Here is a 25,360-nt window from a genome sequence, read left to right as displayed (position 1 = left end):
ATATAAATAGACTTTCTAATCATAAATAACTGTAGCATGACAGATCTCCCAAACAGACTCCTACTTCTACATAAGCAACTTTCTGACAACTCTTGAGAAGTTACTTCTCCAAGAATAATGCTTCTTGAAAAAACAATAGTCACCCCAAACACACCCTAAGATTCTATTTATGGTCGTTGCAACTGTTTGAAGAAGCAACTTTGAAGTTGCTGTAAAAAAAAAAAATTATTTTTCAAAAACTGCGGTGCCTATTACAACTTTATGTTATTTTCAAAAAATCAGACTGTAACTTTCTGATAACTGCCATATTTTAACATCTCAAGTTAAAAAAAAACAACTTTCTATCACATAAACTTTTTAAAAAACTACAAGAACAGTTTCTCAAACAGAACTGTGACGGGAGCATGAACAACAAAGCAAAAAGAAAGTTGTTCCAAAGAGGCCCTAAGTGTTTATCATAAGATTTTACTTAATGTGAAAATATGACTCTTAGCTCCGTGCAAGGAGAACAATAAAAACCCTTTTTTACTTTTTCTAGGTCTTTACTCCGAGAAATAAAAGTAGATTTACATATACATAACACTCAAATTCTTATGCAACTACATATCCAAAGCCTAAACTTCAATATTGACAAGCATAACATTTTATTTATATGTGAAAATGTATATTTTATGTTTTAAAAATTAAAAAAGAAATATTTTTGTTGTGACAATATTATACAATATTAATGTATAATCAAAATTTATATGTTAGATATGTAAATACATAAAAGTTGAGTGGTATATATGTAAATACCCAAAAATAAATAAGATGACTCCGATTTGATTTCGATTTGAGAAGCTTAGAAATGCAGTGCGCTTCCACAGCTACATTCTCCCCATCGCTTCAACTGACCTCCTCCTCCTATCCGCCTATCTTCAGGAAGAAGTCAGCACTGTGCCCATCCACAGAACCCAAACCACCAATCTTAGCTTTCAACATCGGAGTGCAGGAAGTAGCAGAACTTGCACACAACAAGGCAAATCTTTTCAGTGCGAGAGCTTTGAGATGTCTTCCTCTATATCTTGATTTTTATTTACGGTGTTCGATTTCCGTTTTTTTAGGTTTTGGTAGCATCAACGATATCATGCCTCGTCGGTCAAATCTCAAAACCATTTACTTCTGCTATTAATGGAAAAGGAATCGATTTAAAGGCAGCTGTTCGATCTGGTGGCATGCCGTCCACTCATTCTGCTGTAAGCTTGCTTTCTGCTTAAACGAATCTCCTGTCCATTTCTGCTTTATCATTTTTGTATGTTGACTTTTTTATCGAATATTTGTTGGAAATCTATTTGGTTACGATTAACTATGTGGGATTTGGATTTCCAGGCTGTAGCTGCCGCTGCTACGAGCATTGCTTTAGAGAGGTATGACGAGTTTATGCTGTAAATTTCGTGGATTCACTTTAATTTTTTGGTCTATGCCCATGATCGTATATATCTTAAGGGGGTGTTTGGTAGCACACTTTTAACAAGATTTAGCCATGGATTTAAGATTTAACTTAAATCCAAATCCAGGCAAACACAATAAATAAATAAATAATAAAAAAAAAATGAAATCTAAATCCAACTCTATGTTAAACTGAATTTATTCCGGTTCTGTCTGTAAATCCTGAATTAATAAATCCCACAGAGAGGCGGATTTAATGGATTTAGGTTGTCGTTGCTTGTGACCTTCGCTCCCATCACGAGTTCGCCGGAAATCCAGATTTGATTAATCCTGCTTAACGTAAATCTGACCCTGCAACCAAACACCCCCTAAGAGATTTGCTTTCAAAATTTATTTGAAAATTGATTGTGTTTAATGTTCAACGGGCGCATATAAAGGAATTTTCTCAACCATCTGTCAATTTATTTCATGGAAAACTAATAATTGCTTTTTTGCTTCAGTTAATGGATTGAGTTATTTGACATAACTTGGTTGGCTTATAAAATGTAGGGGTTTCTATGATTCAATTTTTGGCCTTTCTGTGGTTTTTGCTTCTGTTGTAATGTATGATGCTCAGGTACACCAACTTGATTTCCATGATTTTGTTAATTCTTTAGCAGTTTCAAAATATTAGTTTCTTGCACTAAGGATTTCCTTTGATGAGTTTCTTTTGCATATTTGCTTCTTATATTCATGATGCTTGCTTTAGTTTATTTGTAGCTTCAGATTAATCAAAACTATGCAATGCATGAGATAGAAATCACAATAAAATGTATGGATCTATTTGTTTATCAAGTAGGCGTCACTTTCTGCCACTATGGAATTATAGTTAACAAACGCATCTGAAGTATATTTGTAAAACTTTGATTTATAAGAAAAGCATGGCTTGATAAGAGAAAAAGCATAGTTTTAAAGGTAAAATGCTTTTTGTTCCTTGTTGGAAAAATAATACACGTGCTATTTAAGCATTATTATAGCTGTTTCATTGTTGAGATAAGCAGTGGCGTTGGTCTATGCTAATATGTGGAGCGTGATCGTGTCAATTAATTGGTCACTCAAAGCCATTAGTTTCAGCAATCAAGCTTAACTTTGAGTTTGCCGGGTATTACGAGGAGTGTCCCATTGTATTGGGTTTGGGGTTGCCTCCAATTTTTTTCTTTATTTTATTTTATTTTTTATTTTTATTATAAACCGTACCCAACAGCCAAAAGATAGCAACACCGCACCCATTACATGTTTCAAAACTAGAGAGCTCGACATTGTACTATTTCAATGTCTTGGCGCCAATAACAAAATTCAGACAGTTTTGACTTAAGGTTTTGACTTGGCTTCTTGATTTAGTGCATGTTTTACGTTGGATTTTGAGTTTTTTCTTGTGCAAAGGAGAGGATTGTCTTGATAATTTAAAAATGTGGAGAAGTTTGAGTGGTGTAATTTGTATAATTCTCCTCATTTTTCTTCATAGTGGATTTTTTGATGTGGTGTGGCTTCGTGATTTTTTCCTATTCTTGGGATTTCCAGGTTAAATCTGGTGTTATGTGTTTTTTTTTTTGTTTTCTTGAGTTGTGCTCTTCCGTTTAAATTTTTTTTTTGGATCTCTCAAATATATTTCTACATCTCTTTCAACAAGTGGTATTAGAGAAGTGTTTTTGAGGTTCTTTGGTTTGATTGGAAACAGTGGCCGATGAAGCGAGACAGAAGTTTGAGAAGTTCAATGGTTTGAACTTTATTTTATGGAAAATGTAAATTAATGATATTTTATGTCAAAAGAAACTATATTTGCCACTGGATGGAATTACCGAGAAGCTAAAATTGTTAACTCTGGAAGAATAAGAAGTTCTTGATCGCATAGCTCTAGATTTGATCCAACTTCACTTTTCTTAGTTGTTTCTTTCAACATTGTAATGAGAAGCTACTTTTGATCTTATGGCCGCACCAAGAATGTATGAGAAATCTTTAGTCAAACAAAGTTTTTTTGATAAATAGATTATTTAATATCGAGATGATGGATGATAGTTCAATGATTGAATACTTGAAAAACTTTAACACTGTGACTAACTAGTTGTGTTTTGTTGACATTAAGTTTGATGATGAGGTAGGGCACTATTACTCTTATCTTCATTACCTGATAGTTATGATGAACTTGGTATTGTAGTAACTCTTTAGGAAATATAAAGTTGAACTATATTATGAGATTAGTGTAGAAAGAAAAAAAATCATAAGAAGACGAGTGGTGAAACTTGAAATTATGTTCTGAATGTTCATACTAGAGGAAGAAATTTGATTGGAAACACAGACAGAGAAAGATCAAAGTTCAGGAGATGAATGCCCAAGTTAAAGAGAGATGAAAGGCAGAGGCAAATACTGAAACGAGAAGAAAAAAATATCATTTTAAGAAAAACTAAAGAAATTTGAAGAAGATTTGTAGTGGAGGTATGGATACAAAATTTTCTATAAATGTCTACAATTTAAATTCAAGGTGAATCCCTTATTTTATCCATAGATATTACTGAATCGTGAGTAGTGGATTCATATTTATCTTTTCATGCTTGCTCCAATAAAGAGGTGTTAAAAAATTATACTCAAGTTGATATTTAATATGTGTATTTAGGAGATACAAATGTCAGCATTATTTGAATGAGTGATGATATCATGTTACTAAATGGATCGGTCTGAAAACTGAATGAAGTTAGACATGTTCCATGTTTGAGGAGAAATCTGATTTCTATGAGTCGGCTTGCAAGGTCAGGGAACGTGACTATTTTCACAGGAGATCTTAAAAGGTGAGGAAAGGTGCAATGATGATGGCTCGAGACAACATTGATTAATGAGATGTCTGGATCTATTGGAGTAGCTAGAATAAAGGTTGATGTAGGTCTCCGACACTACAGACTTAGCTTTATGAGTGAGAAACATATGAAGTCTCTACTTTCTAAAAACAAACTCCGGGGTTTAATGTCTAAAGAATTAGATTTTTGTGAAAATTGTGTTTATGACAAGCTAAAAAGAGCCACTTTATCTAAAAGTGGGTCAAAGTTGAAGTTAGTGCATAATGATTTATGAGATCTTACTTCAGTTCGTTCTGTTGGAGGTTCTCAATATCTATCATTTTCTTTGATGATCACACTAGAAAGGTATGTTTTATTTCTTGAAACAAAAAATTGATGTATTTGATATATTTAAGAAGTGAAAAATCATAATTGAGAATAAGACCTGCTTGAGATTAAGTATCTCAAATCAAATAATAGTGATGAGTATCGTGATTAGATGTTTATGAGATATTGTACCTCATAAGAAATCAAACATGAGTTCACTATTTTTACGACACTACAACAAAATAGTGTTGTTGAACACATGAATAAAACTATCATTAGATGTGCTAAGAGTATGAGGCTTGCCAGAATAGTTCTAGATAGAAATAGTTAACACTAAAATTGATCTGATAAATTGTCGTTCTTCATTAACTTTGAACGAAGACTCGCGTAAAGCTTGGAGTGATAAAGAGGTAAATCTATCTCACTTGAAGTCTTTGGTTGTTCATCATATGTTTATGTTGATGTAGGATCCAAAAATAAGCTGGATTCGAAATTTAACTATTGTATTTTCATTGGATATGATTCAAATGAGCTTAATTACAAATTATGGGACTAATAGTATAAAAAATTCATTAGGATTTGAGAGGTAACTTTCAATGAAATGGAGGTGTACAAGAACAAAAACAAAAACAAAACTCAGGACCAGTTACCAGTTGCTTTTGAAAACCTCTCTAAATATGTTGAGATAAAAGACATTAGTGACTAGGGAGATGAATAAAGAAATGTGCTCAATGATGAAACACAAAAATTTTTTATGATATTTGCTACTAAAGTCAAAAGGTCTAGCAAAATCTCACGATCAAAACTGTACTATTTATTGTTGTCTGATAGTTGTGAACCACAATGTTATGATGAGACCATTCAAGTAGATTACTTAAAAAAGTGGGAGTTTGCCATGGATGATGAAATACAATCACTAATTTTAAATAAGACGTAGGAATTGATATAATTACTAGATGATAAAAAGGTAATACACAACAAGTGAGTTTACAGACTAAAAAAAAATCAGATGATATCAAGTTCTACAAGGCGAAACTTATTGTGAAGGGATTTTAACAAAGGAATAAGACTACACATATTTTCTCTTGTAGTGAAAACGATAACTATTAGAGTTGTGTTGATCTTAGTAACAATGAAAGATCTATATCTGGAGTAGATTGGTGTGAGAGAATCTTCTTAAATGATGACTTAGAAGATGAGCAATACATAGTGCAACCATAGAGATATGATGTTCTAAAAAAGAAGATATGGTTTGTAAATTAAAGAAGAGTCTTTATGATTTGAAGCAGACACCTAAACGGTGGTATATGAAATTTGATAGGTTCATGTTAGACAGTAGGTACACGAAGCGTTAATTTTTAATAATTATTTAATTGTGTTTTTTTTGTATGTGGATGGTATGCTGATTGCAGGTGCATATGGAGAAGATCAGAGATTTGAATGAACAATTATTAAGGGAGTTTGAAATGAACAATTTAAAATTTAACCAAGTAAATTCTCGGCATAAGAATTAGTAGTGACAGATGTGCAAGTTTATTGAAGTTGTCTAAGACAAAATATATTGAGAAGGTCCTACACATATTTAATTTGAGTGAGAAAAAATCAGTTTGCACCTCCTTAGGTAGTCACTGTAAGCTAATGACTAATTGCCTAAGTTTGAAGCAGAGCAAACACAAATGAGAAGAGCCCCATATGCTTCAGTTGTTGTAAGTTTGATATATGTGATGATATGTATAATACCAAATATTACACATACAGTGGGAGTTGTCAATCGATGTATGAGTAATTCAGACAAACATTATTAGGCAGGAGTGAAGTGAATTTTTAGATACTTGAGATGAATATTCAACAAAATAATTTATTTTGAAAGTGCATAGATTAATATACAGGGATATGTAAATTTAGATAATGTTGGAGTACAAATATCATCACTTTGGGGAATACAACAATGAGTTGGTTTCCAAATTATAGAAGATTGCTGTTCTATCAACTATATAAGCTAAGTTTCTTCCTATCACCAAGGCTAGCAAGGAATGATTTGGCTACGAAGCTTTATGGCATAACCTGTCAAGAAGCAAGAGAATGGAAACTTCATAGTGACAGTGTGAGTACTAGTCATCTAACAAAAATGCCGCATTTTATGCCATAACGAAGCACATTCAATTAAGATATCATTTCATACGTCATTTCTAGAAAATATACAATTATCTTTGAAGAAAATACGTACAACTCAAAATCTTGTTTATATGTTGATTAAGATTGCAACAACTGAGAGATTGAAGCGCTATGCTTAGCTTCAGTTGGAGTTTAGGAAGTTTGACCTGGTTGAGCCACACTATAGTTCATAATTATGAAGAGACTGCAAATTTGAAGGAGCAGGATTGATTGCAACCAGTCTTCAAGTATGAGATTGTTTTTTTTTATGGAGCCTATTTGTATCAGTTAATTGGTTACTCAAGGCCTTCAGTTTTGTCGATCAAGTTTGACGAGAAGTTTGCGGGGGGTGCCCCCCTCTTTTGGATTTAGTGATGTTCAATCTATTTTCTTTATTATACACGGTGCTCCAACGCCCAAAAGTAGAGACGCCATGCTCGATACATGTTTTAGAAACCAAAAGCTCAACATTCTAGCACCCAAGGGCCCCGACACTCGTTGGAGCACTAGCCGATAACCAAATTTAGATAGTTTTTACTTAAAATTTTGGCTTCATAGCGGGATTGAGTGAGCGTTGTATGTTGGATTTTGGGTTTTTTCTTATGCAAAAGAGAGGAGTGTCCCTGAAGTGTTCCAAAGTGTTGAGAAGCTTGAGCAGTGTAATTTATTCAATTCTCCTCATTTTTCCATATAGTGGATTTTTAGTGTGGTGTGGCTCCGTGATTTTTTCTATGTTAAATCTTATGTTCCTTGTGTTCTCTATTTTTTTATTTAGTTGTGTGTTTTTGTTCATAGTTTTGCTTCGGATCTCTCGAGTTTATTTCTGCATCTCTTTTAATATTGTAAGCATTCCTATTTGATACCAACAACGTATAAGGAGGATCGCCGTCTTGGGGTCACAGAGAATTTTTGACGGAAATTATAACAAGAAGTGTTCAAAACAAACTGAATGAGATGATATTAATAGGAATACTTACAATATTACAGATGCTTAGAGAAGTAGGCACTTGGTTGAAAACCGGTGTCTGCAACTCAATACAAATGACACTTATATAGATAAGTTATCTGGCAATACCGGAGCGAGAAAGCAAATACCATGGGCAAAACCTGTTATGGTATGGCTCATATACCATATAGGGACAGATGCTGGAAACAAGCGGAGCAGAGCGGAGCGAAGCGGAAGAATCTGTCCAAATCGGGAAGTTACGTTATGTGGGTTGAGGGTGTTGGGTCAACGCTCCGCTATACGGTACAGAGGTAATTTAGGAATTACATATTGTACTGTAGGGCTTACTCTAGGAAATCCTTTTGCTTTGAGAGAGTTGAATTTTGTATTCTGTATTCTTTTCTGAAATTGAAAAGAAGGTCGCCGCTCTGCTCCCGAGGATGTAGGCATCTTTGCCGAACCTCGTTAAATCTCTGTGTTCTTCTGGATTGTGTCGATTACTGTTTTTCTTCGCCCTAATTTTTTTTTCACAACAAGTGGTATCAGAGACAGGTTCGAGGGCAAGGAAGAGATCGGCGCAGGGACGAAGGAGTATTCGTCGTTTTGGCAGACAAGTTCTGCGACGGAGGAAGAGCAGGCAAGGGAGGAGCTGTTCGCGAAAGTTTTCCGGTTCCCGGACGGAGGAGGCGCGAGTTCGGGAAGGTCGCAGGAAGGAGACGACGACGTTCTTGCGAATCGGTGACGAGATCAAGGCGGCGAGGGTTCTGGGCAGGCGATTTTTCGGCGGAGGCTTGCGAAGGCAGCAGCAGCGAAAGCGGAGGGTTCCGAAGGAGGCTTTGCGACAGGAAGAGGAGCTCTTGCCTTCGCAAGTTCGGCTGAGGCCGCGGTGGGTTCCGCAGTTGGGGAGCTCGACGCTGATCGCGAACAGAAAAGGAAAGGAGCGGAGCAGGGCAGAAACGGAAAGGAGGAGAAAGCGGAGAGGAATCTTGGATTTCCACGATTTTCTTTCCTGGAGAACTGCTAGGAGGAGAAAGGAATCAAGGAATAAGGAATATTCCCTTCTATGGTTGCCCTTCCATTTTCGGGTTGGCTCCGCTGAAGGCTGCTGCAAAGGAGAAGGCTGCTGAAGTTGCTGAAGGATCAAAATTGTTCGCAAGGCGGACGGGCTCGAGGGAACGAACAGGTGCGAAGCAGTTCGGATAAAGGGCTACGGCAGTTAGGAGAAAAAGATTTTCTTCTTTTCAAAAAAAAAAAAGAGGTCTAAGCAACGATTTTTGTAGAAGATTTTTTTGCAGAAAAGTTTTTGTTGCAGGATCAAAATTGTTCGCAAGGCGGACGGGCTCGCGGAAACGAACATGTGCGAAGCAGTTCGGATAAAGGGCTACGACAGTTCGACGAGTTATGCTTCGGGGAGTTCGCGGTAGAGGCGGCGTGAGGCGTGACAGTTCATGAACCTTCGCGGCATTAAACGGGATGGAGTTCGCGAACAGGAGTTCGTGTGCAGTTACCGCGAACAGGAGCGTTTGCAAACAGAGGAGTTTGGTGGTGTTCGACCAGCGGAGTTCGCAGGTTTGTCGCAAGAGTTGCGGCATGTGCAGTTGCAGCGGAGTTCGCAGGTTTGTCGCAGGAGTTGCGGCATGTGCAGTTGCAGCGGAGTTCGCAGGTTTGTCGCAGGAATTGCGGCATTCGCAGGTATGTCGCAGGAGTTGCGGCATGTGCAGTTGCAGCGGAGTTCGCACGTTTGTCGCAGGAATTGCGGCATGTGCAGTGCAGCGGAGTTCACATGTGCAGTTTCAGCGGAGTTCGCAGATTTGTCGCAGGATTTGCGGCATGTGCAGTTGCAGCGGAGTTCGTAGGTTTGTCGCAGGAGTTGCGGCATGTGCAGTTGCAGCGGAGTTTGCAGATTTGTCGCAGGAATTGCGGCATGTGCAGTTGCAGCGGAGTTCGTAAATTTGTCGCAGGAATTGCGGCATGTGCAGTTGCAGCGGAGTTCGCAGGTTTGTCCTGGAGTTCATCTGGTGTTTGCAGTATTTCAGCCGAATTTTTGTGCAAACAGGAAATGTGTTTCGTGTGAAAAACTTGATTCACGAATCACTGAAAAATGCGGGAAATTGCTGCAAGGTGCTTCGTGTGAAAAAAAAAAATTTTTGATTCACGAATCACTGAAAAATGCGGGAAATTGCTGCAAATTGACAGAGAAAATTTCAGGTTTATTTGATTTTATTTGTGGTGTGTGTTTTGTTTCATACAAGGCAGGTAAAATTCACTGCAGGATTAAATTCGAATGGTAATGTCTGGTGCAAAATTTGAGATAGTGAAGTTTGACGGAACAAGGAACATCGGATTGTGGCAAACAAATGTGAAAGATTTGTTGGCACAAGGAATTTTGAAGACATTACGAGCTATGAAACCTGATGGTATTATTTATAAACTGTTGGGGAGTGCAGTTGTAGGTGGAGTTAACTCTGTCGGATCATATGATGAAAATGCTGCAAGTATGTTGACCAAGCCAGGTATTTTCAACAAGTTCTTGAATTGCTTGAACTTGTTGAATGTTAGCAGTTGCTAGTTGGCATGGTTGCCCAACCCAATACGGTGTAAGAAACTTCATGATGCATTTTCTCCTAAGGGGCTAGATATTCGCCAAGGTGGAGAATTGTTAGGTATGACTCATAATACCAGGATTTGGAGTCTCTTGAAATGAAGAGATATCTCTTGGAATTCAGTGGGTTGAGATCAACGAGGGCGCAACAGAAGCATGGTGGCCCAACCCACATTGGTGCAAGTGTAACTCCGAGGTAGCTTTTCTCCTAAGGGGTTGTATATTCGCCAAGGTGGAAATTTGTTATGGTATGACTCATATACCATATAGGGACAGATGCTGGAACAAAGCGGAGCAGAGCGGAGCGAAGCGGAAGAATCTGTCCAAATCGAGAAGTTACGTTATGTGGGTTGAGGGTGTTGGGTCAACGCCCCGCTATACGATACAGGGGTAATTTAGGAATTACATATTGTACTGTAGGGCTTACTCTAGGATTATAAATAGACCTGTTTGTAATCCTAGGTCTTTGAGAGAGTTGAATTTTGTATTCTGTATTCTTTTCTGAATATTGAAAAGGAGGTCGCCGCTCTGCTCCCGAGGATGTAGGCATCTTTGCCGAACCTCGTTAAATCTCTGTGTTCTTCTGGATTGTGTCGATTACTGTTTTTCTTCGCCCTAATTTTCTCAACAAAAACCATGGGCGGAAAGTAGTGGAGAATAAAGTAAAGCGTACAGATTCTCCACTGACAGAAAATAATTACACACTGCAAGAGATAATGGTGGGGGTCCACCACTATCAATTATTACAAGCATTCAGAAAGAGCAAGCACGTGAAAGAAACATCAGATGATGGAGGGGTCCACCACTACCGCAAAATAGATTCCAGTCAGACGCAATTATTCAGTCCTTTTTGCATCAGTAATTCTAAAATTTTAATTAGATTGTTGAGTTCTGACTCATTGCTGTAGACGTATGGTCCAAGATCGCTCCATACGTTATCCTTGGTAGACATACATTTGCTATACATGGACTTTGTTGCATAGATGTTTCTGAGGAAGCTAAGTTCTTCAATAACAGTTTGAACTTGTTGTTTTTCATAGATTCTTGTGGCTCCTCGGAGTTGTGATTGTATGTCGATGTTAATTGGGTGGTCGAATATTGACCATATCATTTTCCAATGTTTGCAGCTTGTGTCTTGAATGTTTCCATATGGTGTTTCTTCATTAGGACGACAGGTTTTGAAACGATGTCATCGTTCTTCAAAAGCAGGCTTATCTGTCTTAACCTTCTATTTGAATTCAGCTTCTGAAAAGATCTCAGAATAGTCTGTCTTTTCTTTTTCTTTATTTCTTCTGGGATCCATCTCTCTTTCTGAAATAAGTGGTCTAAACTTTGATCACCTGCAACAACAACAAACGTTAATCTAGATAATGAGTCAGCGAGCACGTTATTTTTGCCGTCAATGTGTTCAAAATGGACAGTGATCCCCAGTCCGTTGATGAAGTCTGTAAACGATAGCCACCGAATTCTTGATGACTTATTTTGAGCAGATTTATGATAGAATGAAATGATTGTTTGACAATCAGTTCTTAATGTAATTTCAGGCTTGTCAAGATAATAAATCTTTAATGAACTCAGAGTCTCAATGCAACAAAGATTTCAAGATCAATTGTTGATTTAATTACTGCAAATTTCCCGCTTGCATATGCACAAACACTTTCAGAGGTCCTTGGACTTTCTTTAGTTGGTTTCCATTTACATACTCCTCCCCATCCTTCCATACACCCGTCTGTTTCAAGGACTATATATGCAGATGAAGGTGGTATTTCCAAATCAGGAAGTCTTTGAACAAGATCTTTGATTTTTCGAACTAACTTCCAGTCATGTTTTTTCATTCTCTTGTCACCGTGTGGCGAGGTCTTCTGATATAATGACCCGAGTAATACTCCAAGATTTGGAATATAATTACTTGCATATTTCAAAATACCGAGCCAAGATCTCATACCTTGTTTTTCCTTTAATTTTTCATCAGGGAAGTCCTCAATCTTTCTGATGATATGCTGTTGAAGTTTTATTTTTCTTTGTTTGATAACAGCTCCAAGAAATTCAATTTTATTAACTGCAATTTTTATTTTTGTTGGTGAAAGGACTAATCCTTCTTTTTCAACAATTTCTAAGAATTTCTCAAAATGCCTTCTGTGTTTTTCCTCATTATTACTGAAAATGATAATGTCATCAATGTAAACAATAAAAAAACTCCAACAATTTTTGAAACAATTATCCATTTTTCGTTGAGAAATGATAGGTGCATTTTTCAAACTGAAAGACATTACAAGCCATTCGTAAAGTCCTGTAGGTACTGAGAAAGCGGTCCATTCAGTTGAATCAAGATGCATTGCTACTTGATAGTAATCACTTTTAAGATCAAATTTTGAGTATATATTGTTGTTGCCTATCTTTTTAATTAAAGTATTTATACCGGGCAACGAGTATTGATCCTTGTGGGTATTATCATTAATAGATCGGTAATTAAATATCATTCTCTCTTTACTCCTCACCTTCTTCTTTGTTTTAGGATCAATTGTTACGCCTGAATGTACGATGATCGCCATGGTTCTGTGTTTGCTTGTACTAGGACGTATAATCTTGAGATTAAACAACACATTAACATGTTCTTCAAATTGCAACTGCATGACTGACGTTATGTGTTTCAAAGGTTTATCTTGTATAGTAATATCAGGGTTGATTACCTCAATTTTACAGACTACTCTGTTTTTCGACCAGTGTTGTAAAAGGTTGTCACCGATATAGTCATTATTCCTTAATCTGTTTAGTAACGGCTGAAATTTCTTTGTGATGTTGTTTTCTGAGAAACTCCAAGCAAACTCAGGAGGCTGTAGTTCCAGAAAGAAACTGTAATCCCTTTCGAGCTCCTGGATCTGTTTTGCCTCAATTTTTACATCTAGAGTTGTCGGGACATGCGTGATTTCTTTGTAAAAAGTAACAGTATCTCCTTCCACGCGCATTCCTCCGTAAAAGTTTCTTATGAAATTACATCCGATTAACATTTGTATCCCGTCAACTACATCAATGTCTATAATGAAGATTAATGGAATTCTGAAACTATGTTCTCCAATATACATTTTTCCGTCCCAATATACATTTTTCCAATATACATTTTTCCGTCTTTAATCTTCTTTTCAGCTTGAGTGGTTGAATTAATTCCGCTGAACTTGACCTGATAATTTAATTCCTCAGTGCCCTCCTTTGGAATATTATTAATATTAGCACAACAAGTTGTTGCACCCGTATCAATAATAGCTTTAAGATGAAATCTTTCAGTACCTGGAACTTCGAAGGTAACAGTTATATTGTAAAGCCGATTCATCATTCTTCTTGGATTTCTTTGGGCTTGTTCTTTGACTGCTTCACATAGAACTTTAACTCCACTGGCTTCCTCAATGAATTGAGTTAAATCTTCTTCATTTTCTTCAATTATAGTTTTGCCTTTATCGTGCAAAGAAAGTTCCTTGAAGCTTTCGTGTAGCTGCTTTTCTTCTTCCGATTGAATCTTTTCTTTTAATCTCCTATTTTCCTCATTCAAATGATCAATATATTTAATAAGTTCATGGATCAAAGAGTCTTTTGACTGAAATTGCAACAGTGTGAGCTCCTTTTTAATTTCAATTTCAAGATAAAATTTGGAGCAGAGCAGACATGCAATCATTTTGCAAATGGCACAGTGGATCCTCATGTCATGTTGGTTGTAATAGAGCATATGTGCATCTGAAATGATGACCAACAATGAGTTTATTGAATTTCCATTAAAGATTGCATTTCTCCTGTTCTTCAGAAATTTTAACTTTATATCTCTATCTGAAATCTTCCTTCAACATGTATATTATCTCTTCATCTGGGCAGTTTTCTAGGGCAGATTTTTATGCAGGATGATATTGATACTACCTTCCCCTTCAGAGATAGAACAGATAGCATCAGATGAATCTTCATCGAAACCTACTGATAAAACATCATAATTGTCTGGTAGATCCAAATTGCTAACAATAGCCGCTCTTGCTATATTTTCTGTTTTACTTTTACATTCTCGAGCAAAATGACCTTCTTCTCCACAAACGTAACATTTACATTTGGAAGATTTTGATTTGTTTTTATTTTTCACAACCCAAACATGTGAGTCATGAGGCTTGCCCTTGTAGCTCTTAGCTTTTCGCAATCCGTATCTCTTGTGGTTATTGTAATATCCAGGAACTGAAATCTTTTGAATTGCGACTCTTTTACATAGATCGGATAAGTATAGATACGTAAAACGTATCCTGGGCATTACTCCAACTGGGCATTACTCCAATAGTGTTTTAGTGTTTTCGGGATGCTTTTCCTTGAAAGCCTTTTCAATTTCATCACCAATTACTGGAGCCATCTTTTTAAAGAATTTGGATGATAATTCTTGGCTTATGTACATTCTCCCGAATTTTGCAGCAAGTATTTTGTTATCATTCATGTATTCGAACATATTTTTAATTTCAGAACATACCAGTCTTTCACGATCTAGATATGCTCTATTTTGTTCCTCTGTTGATCCCTGGAACGGATCTTCAAGCAATATAAATGACGTATATGAGAAAGTACATGTTGAGGATCATCAGCAACATCAATCAACGCCTCATATTCTCTTTCGTATGTCATCCTCCATTGTATCCAAATCTTCTTTTCAACTTCGTCAAGAAGATTTTCAATGTACAACACCTTAGATCTGTTATCAATAAATTGTTTTTCATTCAGCAAATTCAAAGTGATTGATTCCCATGTTGAAACTACATCGTCATATAACGAGAAATCATCAGGAAGAACAAGTAGGACTCCTTGTGTATTGTTTGCAGAGGGTAGATTCCACATGTTCTGGCGATAAGTTCTTCTAAAATTAGAAGATTTCGCCCTGTAGTTATTGTATGACGATGAGGCTGATGATTCATGCGGCCGACTGGTTGTTGCAGGGGAGTATGCAACTGGTCCCATAGTAGGTTCATTAGGGGGTAAATAAGGGGAAGAAGATATGGAAGCATAAGCTTTACCAACTTTATTCATCATTCTTCTTAAAAAAGGGTATTCAAAATCATTCAACTGACTTTCAATATTAGGATAAATAATTTCTGGCCGTGGTGTTTTTGGTGAGGTGTTGGGACTGGTAGGGATTGTATTGGTATGTGGAGTTAATGATATTGGCTCTGGTTCAGGTGGAGGACTTTCACAATGTGAAATATAATTTTGGAGGGTGTAGAGGTTTTGTGGAAAATTGTGATCATCAAGGGATATCAAGTCCTTGTCACTTTCATAATCTTCAGTGTTAATATTCCCATTTAGAATTGAGAAGAATTCATCTGAATCATCAACTTTATTATATTGTGGCTGACTTTAGGGAATATTCCACTAGATAATCATATTTTCCACTTGAATGCCCTAGTGGTCCAACCGTAGGATCACCGTTTTGATATCTTTTCCATAAGATTGTTTGAGAGCTCTTGCTTCTATTAACAACATCATCAATCTCAACATTATCAATAACAGCAACATCAATATCATCATCAATAGCAGCAGCATCAATATCATCATCAATAGCAGCAGCAACAACATTATATATTCGATCATTAATTGGATCTTTTGAAAACATATGTTTGATTGAGATCATTAATTGTTCTTCATATGTTTGATCATTAATTGGATCTTTTGAAAACATCATAAAAGCAGTTTCCTCTGCTTCAAATTCATTTGGTTGAACTGGAGGACTGATAGGAGTATAATCGGAGAATGATAGACGAATAGTCTCATCTATTCGTGGTCGCATGGATAATGTTCGTGGTAAATTTAGCAGTTGATTCTTCGTGGGCTTGAGGTTCCAATCCAAGCCTTTAAGTTGCTCTGTAGAAGCTCCGTGGAATGTTTTGTTCCTGGTAGAGCTAGAACACCATGAGAAGCGAGATCATTCGTTATTCCAGAAACATTATAACGGAAACCAGCATAATTGGTATTTGCTAATCTTGCAACAAGAGCTCGAGTGTTTAAGAGATTAGATTCGCCAGCTTGCCAGTGCTGATGTCCATGTGTTAATACAACTATTTCGACATGATTTTAAAAATCATGTATGGACATCATTATATTAGGAGTTATATACACAAGCTGTATTCCTTGGGACAGATCAACCTCCATGGTACCTATGATAGATACATCTAATCTCCATCTTGTATCGCGTAACACAACTAAGGCAGTAGTTCCTGCATCTCTTCGATGTAAGACATTCAGACGAACCATAATAAGTCCTAGATGTATGTGTTGTATTCCTTCTTGTATGAGTCTTTGGTAAGACTGTTGGCGTACAAAAGGAAGGTTCACTTGATTATCATCTGTTACCAATACACGTTCCTCAGAATAGTGTTGATAAACACAGTGTTGTGAGGCAGAGAATTCATCTTGATATAAAGTCTCAGCTGGTACAAGATTTGCTCGTTTATGTTGAGAGATTTGCAACTGTTGTTCTGGATCCAGTCGACTTTCAAGTGTCCTCGTATATGATATTCTTCTTGGCAACCTTCTCTGTAACTCATAAGCAATTCGAGATCTCATTCGATAGTCTCGGATCTGATCATCTAGATTAGAGATATGATTGGAAGAAGTACTAGGATTATTTAATACTGATGGGGCAGTAACAGTTCTTGATGAGGACATGATGTCAATTTTTCTTAGACTTTTCAGAGATGAAGATGGATTTGGGATCCTTGTAAACAAAGAATTTGCCTTTTGGTTTTGAAATCTTAGGTTCAGATGGGATTTCAGAAATTGATAATCCCTCAATTTGTTTCCTTAATAATTCCACAGAATCAGGTTGATTCTTAGAACTATGCAAAGTTTTAATCCGATCTTCAAGATTAATCAATCTATCAGATAGTTTTAAAACAAGTTGAATTAAAGTATTATTTTGTTTTACAATGGTGCTTAAAGCAGATGTAGTGTTTTGTCTTGCTTCGGTTGGATTAACAAAACCAAGAGCAGGTGGTTCAAGGGATTTAGTTGCAGTAAGTACAGCTTTGTAATCAGATGATGCAGAAGATTGAACGCAATCGTTCATAAAAACAGAAGAAAGAGACAAGCGATAAAGTGAAAGTACCTCAGGCTTATTCTTTCAAAGTTATATAATCAAAATTCTCTTTTCAACTTCTTAATTGGTTTTAGCTCATGAGATTCGTCTGCCCTCAATCTTATAACGTTTATCCCTGGATCTTATGTTTTTTTATAGCAGATATCTAGATCAAATTATTAAAATACGATCAGAAACGAAACATGATCAGGTTCCTGAATGCTACCCTATTAATTCATTTTCACCCCTACAATTCCACAGTGCTCATTCTAAAGTCTCGTCGTGGCACTCAGGGTTACTGGCTGAATTAATAGGACGCAGCGTCCTGACCAATATTCCTGAATGCTACCCTATTGACGGAGAACATTATTCATGCGACAACGAATAGATGAGACTATTCGTCTATCATTCTCCGATTATACTCCTATCACTCCTCCAGTTCAACCAAATGAATTTGAAGCAGAGGAGGAAACTGTTTTTATGATGTTTTCAAAAGATCCAATTAATGATCAAACAAAAGAAGAATCTGATGATGATTTTTCATTATTTTTATACTTCAATAAACTGAATAATGACACTAAGTCATTCACGGAAGTTGGTGGGAATGATGCTGCTGCTATTGATGTTGCTGCTATCGATGATGATTCTGCTGCTATTGATGAAGATATTGATGCTGCTGCTATTGATAATGCTGAGATTCATGCTGTTGCTAATAGAAGCAAGAGCTATAAATAAATCTTATGGGAAATATATCAAAACGGTGATCCTACAATTGGACCACTAGGGCATCCGACTGAAAAATATGATTATCTAGTGGAATATTCCATAAAGATTGATGATACATCAATCATTGCTACTGGATGGGGTGATGAAAATGATGAAGATAATCAGATTGATGATACACCAATCATTGCTACCGGATGAGGTGATGAAAATGATGAAGATAATCAATCACAACATAATAAAGTTAATGATTCAGATGAATTTTTTTCAATTCTAAATGGGAATATTAGCATTGAAAATTCTGAAACTGACAAAAACTTGATATCCCTTGATGATCATAATTTCCCACAAAACCTCTACACCCTCCAAAATTATATTTCACATTGTGAAAGTCCTCCACCTGAACCAGAGCCAATATCATTAACTCCACATACCAATACAATCCCTACCAGTCCCAACACCTCACCAAAAACACCACGGCCAGAAATTATTTATCCTAATATTGAAAGTCAGTTGAATGATTTTGAATACCCTTTTTTAAGAAGAATGATGAATAAAGTTGGTAAAGCTTATGCTTCCATATCTTCTTCCCCTTATTTACCCCCTAATGAACCTACTATGGGACCAGTTGCATACTCCCCTGCAACAACCAGTCGGCCGCATGAATCATCAGCCTCATCGTCATACAATAACTACAGGGCGAAATCTTCTAATTTTAGAAGAACTTATCGCCAGAACATGTGGAATCTACCCTCTGCAAACAATACACAAGGAGTCCTACTTGTTCTTCCTGATGATTTCTCGTTATATGACGATGTAGTTTCAACATGGGAATCAATCACTTTGAATTTGCTGAATGAAAAACAATTTATTGATAACAGATCTAAGGTGTTGTACATTGAAAATCTTCTTGGCGAAGTTGAAAAGAAGATTTGGATACAATGGAGAATGACATACGAAAGAGAACATGAAGCGTTGATTGATGCTGCTGATGATCTTCAAAATGTACTTTCTCATATACGTCATGTTATATTGCTTGAAGATCCGTTCCAGGGATTAACGGAGGAACAAAATAGAGCATATCTAGATCTTGAAAGACTGGTATGTTCTGAAATTAAAAATATGTTCGAATACATGAATGATAACAAAATACTTGCTGCAAAATTCGGGAGAATGTACATAAGCCAAGAATTATCATCCAAATTCTTTAAAAAGATGGCTCCAGTAATTGGTGATGAAATTGAAAAGGCTTTCAAGGAAAAGTATCCCGGAAACACTATTGGAGTAATGCGCAGGATACGTTTTACGTATCTATATTTATCCGATCTATGTAAAAGGGCCGCAATTCAGAAGGGCATCAAAGACTTATCCATCTGCAAAAAGATTCCAGTTCCTGGATATTACAATAACCACAAGAGATACGGATTGCGAAAAGCTAAGAGCTACAAGGGCAAGCCTCATGACTCACATGTTCGGGTTGTGAAAAATAAAAACAAATCAAAATCTTCCAAATGTAAATGTTACGTTTGTGGAGAAAAAGGTCATTTTGCTCGAGAATGTAAAAGTAAAACAGGAAATATGGCAAGAGCGGCTATTATTAGCAATTTGGATCTACAGGACAATTATGATGTTTTATCAGTAGGTTTCGATGAAGATTCATCTGATGCTATCTGTTCTATCTCTGAAGGGGAAGGTAGTATCAATATCATCCTGCATATAAAATCTGCTCTAGAAAACTGCCGAGATGAAGAGATAATATACATGTTGAAGGAAGGTTTTGAATGGAGATATAAAGTTAAAATTTCTGAAGAACAGGAGAAATGCAATCATCAATGGAAATTTAATAAACTCATTGTTGGCCATCATTTCAGATGCACATATTGCTCTATTACAACCAACATGAACATGAGAATCCACTGTGCCATTTGCAAAATGACTGCAGTCCGCTCTGCTCAAAATTTTATCTTGAAATTGAAATTAAAAAGGAGCTCACACTGTTGCAATTTCAGTCAAAAGACTCTTTGATCCATGAACTTATTAAATATAATGATCATTTGAATGAGGAAAATAAGAGATTAAAAGAAAAGATGCAATCAGAAGAAGAAAAACAGCTATACGAAAGCTTCAAGGAACTTTCTTTGCATGATAAAGGCAAAGCTATAATTGAAGAAAATGTAGAAGATTTAACTCAATTCATTGAGGAAGCCAGTGGAGTTAAAGTTCTAAGCAGTCAAAGAACAAGCCCAAAGAAATCCAAGAAGAATGATGAATCGGCTTTACCATATAAATGTTACCTTCGAAGTTCCAGGTGCTGAAAGATTTCATCTTAAAGTTATTATTGATACCAGTGCAACAACTTGTTGTGCTAATATTAATAATATCCCAAAGGAGACCACTGAGGAATTAAATTATCAAGTCAAGTTCAGCGGAGTTAATTCAACCACTGAAGCTGGAAAAAAGATTAAAGATGGAAAAATGTATATTCGAGAACATAGTTTCAGAATTCCATTAATCTTCATTATGGACATTGATGTAGTTGACGGGATGCAAATGTTAATCAGATGTAACTTCATAAGAAGCTTGCACGGAGGAATGCATATGGAAGGAAATACTGTTACTTTTTACAAAGAAATCACACATGTCCCGACAACTCTAGATATAGAAGTTGAGACAAAACAGATCCAGGAGTTCAAAATGGATTACAGTTTCTTTCTGGAACTACAGCCTCTTGAGTTTGCCTGGAGTTTCTCAGAAAACATCCTCACAAAGAAATTTCAGTCGTTACTAGATAGATTAAGGAATAATGACTATATCGGTGACAATCCTTTACAACACTGGTCGAAGAACAAAGTAGTCTGTAAAATTAAGGTAATCAACCCTCATATTACTATACAAGATAAAACTTTGATACACATAACGCCAGCCATGCAGTTGCAATTTGAAGAACATGTTAATGCGTTGCTTAATCTCAAGGTTATACGTCCTAGTACAAGCAGACACAGAATCATGGCGATCATCGTACATTCAGGCGTAACAATTGATCCTAAAATAAAGGAGGTGAGGAGTAAAGAGAGAATGATATTTAATTACCGATCTCTTAATGATAATACCCATAAGGATCAATACTCGTTGCCGGGTATAAATACTTTAATTAAAAAGATAGGCAACAACAATATATACTCAAAATTTGATCTTAAAAGTGGTTTCCATCAAGTAGCAATCATTCCTGATTCAATTGAATGGACCGCTTTCTCAGTACCTACAAGACTACAAACGACTTGTAATGTCTTTCGGTTTGAAAAATGCACCTGCCATTTTTCAACGGAAAATAGATAATTGTTTCAAAAATTGTTGGAGTTTTTTTGCTGTTTACATTGATGACATTATCCTTTTCAGTAATAACGAGGAAGAACACATAAGACATCTTGAGAAATTCTTAGAAATTGTTGAAAAAGAACAATTAGTGCTTTCACAAAAAAAAATAAAAATTGCAGTTAATGAAATTGAATTTCTTGGAGCTGTTATCAAACAAAGAAAAATAAAACTTCAACAGCATATCATAAGAAAGATTGAGGACATTTCTAATGAAAAATTAAAGGAAAAATAAGGTATGAGATCCTGGCTCAGTATTTTGAACTATGCAAGAAATTATATTTCAAATCTTGGAGTATTACTCGGGCCATTATATCAGAAGACCTCGCCACACGGTGACAAGAGAATGAAAGAATATGACTGGAAGTTAGTTCGAAAAATCAAAGATCTTGTTCAAAGACTTCCTGGTTTGGAAATACCACCTTCATCTGCATACATAGTCCTTGAAACAGATGGGTGTATAGAAGGATGGGGAGGAGTATGTAAATGAAAACCAACTAAAGAAAGTCCAAGGACCTCTGAAAGTGTTTGTGCATATGCAAGCGACAAATTTGCAGTAATTAAATCAACAATTGATGCTGAAATCTTTGCCTGTATGGAGACTCTGAGTTCATTAAAGTTTCATTATCTTGACAAGTCTGAAATTACATTAAGAATTGATTGTCAAACAATCATTTCATTCTATCATAAATCTGCTCAAAATAAGTCATTAAGAATTCGGTGGCTATCGTTTATAGACTTCATCAACGGACTGGGGATCACTGTCCATTTTGAACACATTGACGACAAAAATAGCGCGCTCGCTGACTCATTATCTAGATTAACGTTTGTTCTTATTGCAAGTGATCAAAGTTTAGACTACTTATTTCAGAAAGAGAGATGGATCCCATAAAAAATAAAGGAAAAGGAAAGTCAGACTATTCTGAGATCCTTTCAGAAACTGAATTCAAATGGAAGGTAAAGACAGATAAGCCTGCTTTTGAAGAACGGTGACATCGTTTCAAAACTTGCCGTCCAAAACATTCGAGACACAAGCTGTAAACATTGGGAAATGCTATGGTCAACATTTGACCACCCAATTAACATCGACATACGATCACAACTCCGAGGAGCTGCAAGAATCTATGAAAAACAACAAGTTCAAACTGTTATTGAAGAACTTAACATCCTCAGAAATATCTATGTTACAAAGTCCATGTATAGCAAATGTATGTCTATCAAGGATAACGTATGGAGCGATCTTGGACTATACGTCTACAACAATGAGTCATAACTCAACAATCTAATTAAAATTTTAGAATTACTGATGCAAAAGTGACTGAATAATTGCGTCTGACTGGAATCTACTTTGCGGTAGTGGTGAACCCCTCCATCATCTGATGTTTCTTTCACGTGCTTGCTTTTTCTGAATGCTTGTAATAATTGATAGTGGTGGACCCCCACCATTATCTCTTGCTGTGTGTAATTATTTTCTGTCGGTGGAGAATCTGTGCGCTTTACTTTATTCTCCACAACTTTTCGCCCATGGTATTTGCTTTCTGGCTCCGGTTTTGCCAGTTGACTTATCTATATAAGTGTCATTTGTATTGAGTTGCAGACACCGGTCTTCAACCAAGTGACTACTTCTCTAAGCATCTGTAATATTGTAAGCATTCCTATTAATATCATCTCATTCAGTTTGTTTTCGTGTAAAGAAATCCGTTCCAGGGATCAGCGGAGGAACAAAATAGAGCATATCTAAATCTTGAAAGACTGGTATGTTCTGAAATTAAAAATATGTTCGAATACATGAAGTTCGAATACATGAATGTACAAAACACTTGCTGCAAAATCCGGGAGAATGATAAAGGCAAAGCTACACGAAAACTATAATGATATTAAATTGATATGAGGAATAAGTTTGGGTTATTTAGTGGAGTTGCAAAGTATAGAGGAGATCCAGACACCCGAGTCAGTAGAGTTCCCCGAGTAGGTTCAACAGTTTTTGCAATAGTTATCCGACATCCTTCAATAGTCTAGCAGGTTGCTGCAACTGAGGGAACACGAGCATACCATTACATTAAAGGAAAGAGAGCCTCCTATCAATGTCAGACCATACCGATATCCTCATTTTTAGAAGGATGAGATAGAGAAGTTGATCTGAGAGAAGCTTGAAACAGAGATTATCTGGCCCGGTGTGATCCCCTTTTCTAGTCTAGTTCTATTGGTGAAGAAAAAAGATGGTAGCTGGAGATTTTGTGTGGACTACATACAGAGCTTTGATCAAGGAAATTGTATTGGACAATTTTCCCATTGTTGTGATTGATGAGCCGTTAGATGAACTTCAAGGAGCAGTAATTTTTCTCAAAGATTGATTGAAGTCGAGATACCATCATATTATGATGAATCCAGTTGATCTGCACATGACAATGTTCAAGACTCATGAAGGACATTACGAGTTTTTGGTGATGCCGTTCGAGCTTACCAACACATCGAAGACCTTTTAGTCTCTCGAGAATAGGGTTTTCCAGCATGAACTCAGGAAGTTCATCATGGTATTTTTTTATGACATTCTGATCTACATCCATATAGAGGCAAAACATATGATACACCTAAGAATAATATTGGGAGACGTTGAGAACACACCAATTGTACGCCCGTTTGAAGAAATTTTTTTTTTGCTTAATCTCAGGTGGAGTACCTAGGGTATGTGGTGACCAGTGCCGAATAACAGCGGACTAGTCCAACATCAAGGCTATTTTGGATTGGATTTTGCCAAAGAGCTTGAAGGAGTTGAGAGTTTTAGGTTTCATAGGGCACTGTCGAAAATTTGAGAGAGGATATGACACATTAGCAATGGTCGCTGACGGAGCAACTGAAAAAAGATAGTTTCAAGTGGGGGGAAGTAGCGACACAAGTCTTTGAACAACTAAAAAGAGCTATGACCAGTGTTACAATATTAGCACTTCTAGACTTCGATAGGTCATTTGTGGTAGAGACAGATGTATCATGGTATGGATTGGGGGTAGTGCTCATGCATGATCAACAATTTATTGCCTATTTCAGCCAGGTGTTCACGGCTAGGGCAAGGCTCAAGTTTGTGTACGGGTAGAGATTGATGACTATTGTCTCGACCATTCAGAAGTGACATTTTCCTATTTGTTGGGGTGACATTTTATAGTCAGGATAGACCAAAAAAGCTTGAAGTTTATGCTGGAGCAGAGGATGGTGATTGAGGAACATCAGAGGTGCTATCCAAGTTACTTGGATATGATTTTGAGATTTAGTATTGCCCAGGATTGGAGAATAAAGATGCGTATGTACTATTGATGAAGGTGGAGGAGGTTAATCTTAGATTGGTAAGCTTTGAGGCAGGAGAGCAAGCAGGATGAAGGGCTAAGGAAGATCAGGGTAGAGTTGCTACAGAATCTAAATAGTCATCCATAATATGTAGTGAGGGGACAACTACTATACCAAGTATCATTCGTATTACTGAGGGCATCGGGGTACATCCCCAAATTGTTGCAGAAGTTTCACGGCAGCGTGATTGGAGGGCGGGCACTCAGGGGTACAAAAGACATACAATTGACTGTCTGCAGAGCTATATTTGGTGTGAATGCGTAGAGTTGTAGAGGATATGGTGGCGAGATGCAATGTGTGCTAACGACACTAATATTTGACTATGGCGCCAGGAGGGTTACTACCACCTTTAACTTTACTTGATATGTGTCGGCGCTTAAAAGGGGAAAAGTTAATGTTTGGGGGTCGCCCGTAAGAAGCTGTCGGTCGCCGAAATCGAAATCCCGTCACCCGCTTCGGAAGGACTTTTTAATTTACGTATATATATATATATAATTTTAGAAAAATATGAAATCAAACTGACCTCATATTTTTCACAGTTTAAATGAAAGAGCGCTCTACCTCAAATCCTGTATCTA

At 36.6% G+C, this 25,360-nt stretch overlaps 1 protein-coding gene across 2 annotated transcripts in view; it reads left to right on the top strand.

Moving 5' to 3' along the window:
* The first annotated feature begins 831 nt into the window (after nt 1–831).
* Nucleotides 832–25,360, top strand: part of LOC110022577 (uncharacterized membrane protein YuiD) — a 33,924-nt gene continuing 9,395 nt past the window's right edge. For both annotated transcript variants that reach the window (XM_020721601.1, XM_020721603.1), the window contains exons 1-4: nt 832–1,018; nt 1,104–1,235; nt 1,369–1,406; nt 1,978–2,044. In XM_020721601.1, coding sequence (XP_020577260.1) covers nt 848–1,018; nt 1,104–1,235; nt 1,369–1,406; nt 1,978–2,044 — 408 coding nt within the window. In that variant the 5' untranslated portion in view covers nt 832–847. The remainder of the gene's footprint in view (nt 1,019–1,103; nt 1,236–1,368; nt 1,407–1,977; nt 2,045–25,360) is intronic.

This window comes from Phalaenopsis equestris, unplaced genomic scaffold (assembly GCF_001263595.1).
Source record: "Phalaenopsis equestris unplaced genomic scaffold, ASM126359v1 Scaffold000198, whole genome shotgun sequence".
Taxonomy (NCBI): domain Eukaryota; kingdom Viridiplantae; phylum Streptophyta; class Magnoliopsida; order Asparagales; family Orchidaceae; genus Phalaenopsis; species Phalaenopsis equestris.
The sequence above is the reverse complement of the archived record's forward strand: the minus strand, read 5'-3'. Positions and strand labels throughout refer to the sequence as shown.